Source organism: Pundamilia nyererei, unplaced genomic scaffold (assembly GCF_000239375.1).
Source record: "Pundamilia nyererei isolate P.nyererei 1_Seehausen unplaced genomic scaffold, PunNye1.0 scaffold00033, whole genome shotgun sequence".
In the NCBI taxonomy this organism is placed as follows: Eukaryota; Metazoa; Chordata; class Actinopteri; order Cichliformes; family Cichlidae; genus Pundamilia; species Pundamilia nyererei.
The window spans coordinates 4,031,554-4,040,615 of record NW_005187434.1 but is presented as its reverse complement, the minus strand read 5'-3'; the positions used below and the strand labels follow the sequence as shown (position 1 = coordinate 4,040,615).

Sequence of the window (9,062 nt, the reverse complement as noted above, 5' to 3'; positions counted from 1 at the left end):
TTCTTCTTCGCCAACATTATAAAACGACTCCATCACAGCATCTGTTCTCGTTACTAGCGGATGATTAATTACTTGTCCCTACCTACTAATTATAATATATCTAAGCAGATCGGCGACTGCAGCAGTCAGGAAATTAGATAATTTGCTTAAATGTGCGTCAGCAGGTTCGCAAAACACACCAGCCAAAGTGTACGGGAGGAGCAGGGAGGATGTGCTCGCCCCTGTCGGTTGTACATGGAAGTGATCCAGATCATGAGGGCTGGACTAGATCCAGGTACGAAGGGGGGGCCGAAAAAAGCCTGGCAGGATCATTAAGAGGGAGCTCTCCAGTGAAGAGCGCGCACACACAGGGCGCACACATACTGGAACACACGGTCAGAGCAGAGGAGCTCTCATGCAGCTCGGTGCCAGACGCGCTGTCGACTCTTTGTTTTTTTGCGCGAGTTTTACTACATAGTTGTTGTTTTTTTGTTTATTTGGTTGGTTTTTTTTAATTATAAATCACATAATATTTCACGTTGGAGCTGAGTCCGTGGCCACCGTGTGTTTGTTTCGGACTTCTTCGCGCATATTTGGAATATCTTTCCGGATTAAAGTGGATACTTGACACCGAGCAGGTACAGTAAAGTTTGAAGCTGAGCTGATATCAATCTGAGGGTTTTGTCCAAAGCCTGTGGCCAGTGGTTAAATGTCATTCCCTGATTTTTTTTTCTTTTCCTCACTTGCAGAAGTCTTCTTGAGAGAGTTCGCACAGGATTGTTTCTGCTCGACTCAGGAGCGCTTCAAGGAAAGAAAAAAGTATTGTGAGTGCGACTGGGCTTCCTTTTTTTTAAATAACTGAGCCGTCCCAGAAATGGTGGGGCACCTACATTTACAAGCGATGGATGACAGCCTCAAAGGAAAGAACCGGGAAGGTCTGCTCGACAGTCCAGATTCGGGTTTGCCCCCCAGTCCAAGTCCGCCCTTCTGCTCGCTTTCTCCGGCTCTGATCGAGTCGCGCTCGGGCAGCTGCACGACGCCCGTCGAAAGCCATCATGGATATTATAAGAAGGAAAGCAGAGAAGGGAAACTGGTAAGAAACAAACTGTTGCACTTTATTGTTTTAATACCGCCGTGTGAGCGGAGACACTTATTCCTGCTCTTTGTGCCCAATTTTGCACTCAGATGCTTCAGTGACACAATGAATTAAAGGACAAAGGAGTTCATCTTCAGTAATGACGCTGAAGGAAGAGAAACTGAAAACCTGAAAGTCATTTTAGCTTTTGGCCAGGAACAGATTTCACATCAGTCCCCCTCACACAACATCTGGAAGCTCTCTCTCGCTTTCTCTATGAGTGTGTGTTTCTGGAATTCAGTTGCAAACTTATGAATTTGCACTCTTGCTACTGGGCCCTCCACAATACAGTAAAACGTTTTTATTTTTTCAGCCTCGTGCATCAGCTGGGCCCTGAGTCTAACCCTGTTACGAAATTAGGGCCCAGGGACTCCCAGGGGTCCTTTCCTGAATTCCCTCAGAACGATGACACTTATTAACACCGTTACTTCATCAGCATGAATGAAGGTGGCAGGCTGAGCAGATCAGTAAATAGTCAAATGTGATCAAAATAATAATGGTATTTGAGGATTTGCATATGAAAACCCTTGGATCAGGCTTTTACTCAGAGTCTGCTGTTGCTACAGGATCGCGACTGTGAACTTGTAGACAGAAAACCAGACTTTTAATCCTGTAAATTAACCGTCAGCAGCAGGTCAGTGCCCTCTTTTTGAAACCTGCTGGTTCAAATTAGTTGATTTTTAGGGCGGTACTTCAACCTGTTTTGCTTGTTATCCTAAAGCTATGTGCAGTATTAGCCTTCACAGTCTGTTATGTTGCATTCTCATGGGGGGTGGGGGATTTAGAAAAGTCAGTAGCACAAATATGTACAGACAGTCCCCTACAGGTGCAAAACTGTCCATTTCAAACACTCATTTATTTGGCTATTTTACTCTGACTTTGATCTCTTGCTTAATATTAATATTTTTGTCCATATCTTGCTAGTCCTGCTCAATCTCTGAACACTCACAAGCCCAGCTCCTTAAAAAGAATAGAATTAGAAGCATCAAAATGAAGTTGCAGGGTATCCAAGAACCTCAAAAATCACCAAAAAGATCACTGAAGACTAAAAAAAACCATCTGGACATCTGGAAGCCAGCATCTTTCTGCATTAAATGCTGTTCACAATGAGTTTAAATGTGGAAGTAATAAAAACTCTGTCTTTATATAGCCTTTTTGATCTTTGCTGTTTCTTGTCTTATCTGAAAATCCTAAATAGCTTCCTGCCTATATGATAAACAAATGTGCAAAATGAGTCAGACATTGCAGTTTAAGGCAATACTTTGTTTTTTGTTTTGTTTTTTTGCTGGGTAAGCAACATAACATGAGACATTGTCTCTTCTTTCAAGGCAAACGCTTTTCATTGGCACGTCCTGCAGTGAATCACATGACGAGGCTGATTTGATTGAAAATCATTTCCAGGTCACTCCCAGTTCCAAAAGTCTTAAGAACATGTCTGCACAGGCTGAGGTGGCTTTTAAAGTGTTTCAAAAGAAGCCTCAGAAATGCAGCGCTGCATCCTGGGAGGTGCACGAAACTGGTGTGTGCTGGGACGTGAAGCAAAAAAAAAACGATCATCTAATCCTCTGGAGGTTTGGATTAGAGTGACTCCTCCGCTTTGTGGTTTTTCCCTCTTCTTTTTCTTTTTTTAAAGAAAGGAGCTGCTCCCGCTTCTGTCTGTGGGCCTGTTTGAATTAAACGAGTCAAATATTTCTATCTAAAAAACAGTTTCCCCAAGTTTACTGAGTATAAATCTGCTGGCAGGATGAAAGGAGGTGTAACTATGCGCCGAATTTTGTTTGTTTGTTGTCTTTTTACTCCTTCCAAATCTATTTCTGTGTTGTTTTTATATGCTACCTAAGAATAATCCTCTGGTTCTATTTCGAAGGTGCAGGGGGGGCTCGCTAAAGCGACCTCAGGCCATTGCATAAGTGTTTGATGACCTCTCACTTCTCAAATTAAACACAGATAAATGCTCAGCCAGCTTCGTCCGTTTTCAAACGTGGTTCAAATTCATGCAGATGCAGGATAATTATTCCTATATCTGCATCTTTTTATGTGTGAAGAGATTTACAGGAGCGACAGGATGCATGAAAAGCACATGCGTGGTCGTGTAATCGCGTGTATTTCAGAGGCTGTGGACGTGTCCAGTTCAAGGAGGTGGCTCCAGCTGCTGGTGGATTAGACAGGAAGGACAGGAAGGAGACAGATGACTTTTTCTTACATTTGGCTTTCTGTGGGACACTGATGAGCCTGGCTCTGCCTCTAATGCCTCTACTGCTGTGCAATTCAGCAAATTTTGGTATCGATCAGATAGCAAGTGAATACAGGGTCAGTGTCGATACTAATACCAATACTTCAAATCTATAAAGGTAGCTTATGTAAAGGAGAGCAGCGTGTCATGATTTTAGGACAATGCAGTTATTTACGTTTCATAATAATTAGTTTAGACAACATGCATTTTGAAACTGGATGTTTTTGGAGACTACTCGGCTGTCAGCTCTCCAGCTGTCCGTGTCTGTGTCTGCAGCCAAGTAGAATCTGGGCTTCAGAAGGTAGAAACAAAGTATCGATCCTACCGGGCTAGTATCAGTCCGATACCAATACCAGCACTGGTATCAATACTATTGATATTTGGATAACATCCACACAAACACAGACTTTGCTACAACAAACAGCCTACAGTTGGAAGTCTGTGTTTGGGTTGGCGTTTCTCTCCATAGCTCGGCATTGTGTGGGTTACTCAGTTGCACACTATTTCTTCTTACGTGGATATGTGCTTCCAGTGGGGTGGTGGTGGTGGGGGGTGCTGTGCTGTGTGTACATGCTCGGGGATACGGCGCCTGGAGGAGGCCTCCCCTCCATTCACAACTGTTTGCTTTGCAGACCTTGCCAGAGCGCACCGTCTGCGGCGAAATACCTGGAATGCTCTCCACGCTGGAGCAGCGGTGGAAAGACAATCAGACCCTCGCGCGCTGTTTCCAGGTCACAGAGCAGAAAAACGAACCAGGCTGAAGTTCGGCTTTTTGTTCGCTGCTGCGTGGCAGCTGTTGAAGCGCGGCGCCGTCGTACGGACAGCCCCGCGCGGCAATGATGGTAGGCTGTAGGTAAGACGAGCTTCTCGCGGTGATCTGCAGCGTCCTTGGCCTTCTCTCGCTCGTCCCCTGTAGCGGCATGTGCAGTCCAAACCGCAGCATGTGACAGCTTCTCCTGTGTAATGTGAGAGGGAGCAGAGCTGCGGTTGTGGAGTGGTTTGATTCAGACGGGGTTAGAGTTTTAATCGCACGTGTACAGAAAAGGGTTTGTTGCATTGTTGCTGTACCAGCTTTTGTGTCCACTGAAGGCTCCAGAGGGGGCCAGTCTTGTAGGTCAGAGGTCAAGTCACAATCAGAGCTTCAACAGACAAATTATACAACAAAACCAAATAATGGGGGTGTGCTTAAAACAATACTTCAAATTTGTATGTTTATATGCGTGATTTTTGGAAGAGGAGTGTTGTACTCCACATGTCATAACAACGTGAACAACCCTGTGTAGTAACATATAGCCAATAAACTGTACAGGTATTGATTGGAGCGTTTTTGACTTCAGTAAGAAGTCAGCTTTAGCTTCAGGAGGATATGGGGACAAATTTGTTAATGGATTAAAAGAAAATGTCTTCAATCAACATAATTAATGCATGCGAGGTAGTGCAGCTAACCTTTTGTAATCTAAACTCATTTTTTAAAAAGCACATTGAGTAACACGCTGCATCTCTACCAGCAGTGGTGTGGGTGTGTTAACCTCCTTAGAGCTGGGATGTTGGAACATAAGGGCAGGAAAAGGAGGGCTACGTTTTTGAACTTTTAAATGTATTTTAACATGTTTTACAGCTTTTCCTGTTGATAAAGACAGGCTGGAGAGTGAAAGTGTTGTTGTCGTCTTTCTGGTCTAATTGTTGTAGTACTGGCCTGTACCTTTAAAAAGGAGAGTTGTTGCGAGGTTGAGAAGAAACAGGGTGGGGACTCCAGTGATTTGAACTGGCTCTTTTGGGATTTCTTATCTGGGATGATTGTTTGCTTATATGTGAGATTGTAACCCGTGTTTTCTCTGCACAGCTGCCCTACCTGCTGCTGAACTCCACGGGAACCGACCCCAAGACTCGCATGCACCCCGTGTTCTTTGGAGAAAGCATCGAGGTCAACCCCAAACCAGAGAAGGAAATCAAGTAAGGGCGCATGTAAAGATGTGGCACTGTTTTTGCATCCTCTTTCATCTCTTTATTGATCCACTTCACGTGAGTTTCTTAACAGCCACTTTGTCGTTTTCAGGTGTAACTCTGAGGTCAAGTACGACTCCGACAAGCACTACCGCGACCGGGTGTTTTGCACCCCCGTTCCCACGGCTACGTCCTTCAGCGAGACGGTGGTGGCGGTGCGGAACTGCACCTGGAGGAGCTACAAAACCCAGGTGTACCTGGAGCCCCGGCAGAGGCCCGTCAGCTACCAGAGCACCACCATAATCTACCCAAAACATGCCAAGAACACTTACCGCACCACGCTCAACTACAACGCCACAGGCTCCCGCCGTTGGTATGTCTCCACAGTGAAACTGGAGTCAAGTGAGGATACTAGTCCCTGCATCATCTACACAGAGGACCTGTAGGGTCTGGACTGCATCAGCCTGCACAGGAACAAAAGCTATTTGGTGATCGTCCTGGTTCTTTTCTCTTTTTTTCTTCTTTTTTTATTTCAAGGACAAAAAAACTCACAAAGGCCCACACTGAGAGGGAAATACTTCAAGCAATATCTGGACTCCATGAAAACCCTGCTCTGTTCACCTTTACTGGCCATGGAAGAAACTGCAGTGGCATTTAATAACCTGATTATATTTAGATTTTCTACTGTTGCAGTCTCTAAAAGGAAGGGCGCTGGGTTTCTGGCAGCTCAAAGCTGCGCTTCGGTGGTTAATGTCTTATTTAATTACAACGCTGACAAGTGGCCTTCGCACTACTTCGGGTTCCTTTGCAACCTCAGTGATGGCAATGATCAGAATGTAGATATCTGTGTATATAGAGAAAAATCAAGAATGACTCGTGTTTTGGATTTCAGCCGAGCCTTTGAAAAATCAGTCACACACAATGTAAAGCTTTCTAAATAATGGCTTTATTGCACTTGTTTTCTATATATCACAGTTCTCTCCAAGGGCTTTTGGCACAGCACGGGGGAATTTCAGGACTGCGTATGAAAATTTGGACCAAAGAGCATTTTGAGTGAGACTGCACACTGAGGCAGCGCACTCGCTTATCATTGGACACTTTCAATTCAAGCTTGTGCAGTTTGATCGAGAGAGCTAAGGCTTTTATCAAAACAACACAGTTAGAGAGGATATATGAGGAGACATGGGATCTCCGTAAAAACTCTCTGTAGCATTATATTTAACTGTGTCGGACCACGACAGCTGTTCATATAAAACAAACGCGCTGGTGAGTGCAGTCAACGATGCAGTTTTGGTGACTGGTCCTTGTTTGCTCTCTAGGAGGTGCTGAAGGGCTGCAAAACAAAAATGAATAAATAAATTAGCAATAAATTAAGAGTTTAATGCTTAGAAAGTGAATTAAAGTGTGGGTAAAGGACCACATCATCTGTAGTTCCAGTATAACTGAGATCAGGACCTTCAACAGTGATTCCCTTTTTTTCCCCCTGTCTTTTTCAAACAGTTCACTTTTAACAATCAGACTGAAGTATGTAACACTCCCTCGTCATAATTCTCAGTACAGAACAAACTGTACAGTGGCGCTCACTCATCTGCTTCTCTGTTAGGCCTACAAAACAAGAAGCTTTTCCAAATTCACTCTGTGCGGTGATCTTACATCTGTTTTAACTGTTCCTCGTGTTATTGCCAACACTGCTCCACATTCAGTGGCAGCGGACACTATGAAAGACAGCTCGTTAAGTGATTTCGTTTAAAGATTGAGGAATACCTTAGCGAGTAAAACCGTCCATACTTTTAAGTGATAATAAGAATAATAATCGATTTAATCTTTGATGTCGAATCACAACTTGTAGCATACCTTCCAAAAAGCCAGTCTTACACAACAAGCTAAACTAGAGTCCTGCCAATACTGTCAGCTGATATTAGCAGACTTATCTGTGATAAACACATTTGAAAAGCAAGGAAGAAACGGGAGAAACGCTCTTAAGTTGAACTCATGTTGTGGTTGTTGTTGCACAGTTTGTCCACCAGAGGGCAAACTATGTCTGCAGCTTTCCTCCAGGCAGGGCACTGGATCAAACTCCACAACCAGCTGATGTGAGCAGTCAGCAGACAAGTAAATAAATAACTACACAGGAAAAAATGTGAAAAGTTGGGGGGGAAAGGAAATCTGCGAATTTTGAGAAAGTTATGTGTCTGAGAAGAAAAAAAATATTGGCCGATAAATCGGGATATCTGATATTTAAATCACCCGATACTGGTATCAGTCTTAAAAATCCGGTATCAGTCGGGCTCTAAGCTAAAGTAACATTTAATTAAGAAAACAGAGCACTGTTTCTGTTTATCAGATATTTAGTAAAAACTAGCCTGTGAAATCAAACCTCTGTCACCGATGTGCAGACTTTATTTAATAAACTCTAATTAACTAGGCGAGTCTAGAATAAACTGAGCATTTCCTTTTTTCAGATCCATGGTAGCACAAAAACTCACAAAAGTGAAGCAGTGAACCCACGCCACATTTCTCCATGGAGGGTTTCATCTATTTCTTTATGTGTGTCTAATATAAATATATGTACATGTTTTAATTATTGAACATGGCAAATATTGAAACTTCAGACTTTACCTCAAATTTTCTTAGGTATCAATTTTAAGTCATTGCCAGTGTGTGTTGTTGATTGTCAGTTTAGGTTTTCTTGTTATTTTCACAGTTTGAAATAGCCTCCGGGTTAAGTGTCAAACGGAAAAGTAAGGCGTGCACGAAGCCGAGGCAGTGCATCAGTACTGTAAGATGGGGGTATTTTTAGAGAGGAAGAAACAAATATAAAGGGCGAGAAGAGACGAGACAAGCAGATCTGCTCTTTTCAAAGTAAAAAAATAGAGAGCGGCTGAGGAAATTGTTCAGGAGACGGGTTTTTTCTACAAAACAAAGCTCCTCGGGAAGATGTTACGAGTTTTGCAACGTGCAGATGGTGCGAGAAATGTCAGAGACAGCCTGTGAAATGTCAGAGGATAATGAGAGACAGTCGACCAGTGTCGAGTGTAATACTTTGGTGGCTTTATGTGAGATCCTTTGTGTGTTTTCTAACACTTGATTTTTGTTACTGTAAAATATTTTCCTGTTGTATATGTGGTATCGAGGCACTTCGCAATTCTCTTTCTATTTTTGTACGCCAATCATTGTTGTTATTCTGATCGAAGAAAGTAATTTAAAACAAAAGATGATTATCCTGATGGAATAAAAGACAAGCAGTTCCCAAACCTTACTTCTGTTGTTTTTGTTGCTCATCTGTGATCACGGGAAACAGAAACAGGTGTTTCTATTTGACAGACTGTACCCCATTAAAATAGAGTCGAGGCCTGTCCATCAGGCAGAGTGTAATGTTAATGTTTTTAAAGCCTTGTCCAAGAGCAGAGGCTGTAAATCAAGGTGGCGATCGTTCCGCATGTTCATCCTCGGCTGGTTTTAAATATCAGACTGCAGCAAAAATAACATAAGCTGCTGCTGCCAGTGTTGGTGCGGGTTTTTGGATGGGAGTCTGCTGCAGCCCACATCATCATTCGGCGCCTCATCAGTCTCTCCCGTGGCGAGGCAGCAAACGGGGCCTGACCGCACTTTCACATTTAGGACCTCATCTATAACAAGCTTTTTCTTTTAGTGTGTTAATCCAAACTGTACATTTATTATTTTTAAACAAACCACCAAAAGGGAAGGCTCACCCCAAAATTAATGTTAGAATACAGTTTTTCCTCTATTTGTTTCTAGCAGGGTTTTAAT

The 9,062-nt window shown here is 43.1% G+C and overlaps 1 protein-coding gene across 1 annotated transcript; it reads left to right on the top strand.

The window, feature by feature from the left end:
• Nucleotides 1-330: 330 nt before the first annotated feature.
• On the top strand, nucleotides 331-8,545 carry rflna (refilin A). Its single transcript, XM_005729566.1, has 4 exons — nucleotides 331-617; nucleotides 729-1,072; nucleotides 5,191-5,300; nucleotides 5,404-8,545. The coding sequence occupies exons 2-4, from the start codon at nucleotides 854-856 to the stop codon at nucleotides 5,735-5,737; spliced, it is 663 nt and encodes a 220-aa protein (XP_005729623.1). The 5' UTR covers nucleotides 331-617; nucleotides 729-853; the 3' UTR covers nucleotides 5,738-8,545.
• The last annotated feature ends 517 nt before the right edge of the window (nucleotides 8,546-9,062 follow it).

What these genes read in the sequence shown, in the direction of transcription:
- rflna (XM_005729566.1), top strand. Translation starts at nt 854, where the DNA reads ATGGTGGGGCACCTACATTTACAAGCGATGGATGACAGCCTCAAAGGA. An exon ending in AAAGCAGAGAAGGGAAACTG is followed by an intron (nt 1,073 to 5,190) that starts GTAAGAAACAAA and finishes TTCTCTGCACAG; the next exon opens with CTGCCCTACCTGCTGCTGAA. An exon ending in AAACCAGAGAAGGAAATCAA is followed by an intron (nt 5,301 to 5,403) that starts GTAAGGGCGCAT and finishes TGTCGTTTTCAG; the next exon opens with GTGTAACTCTGAGGTCAAGT.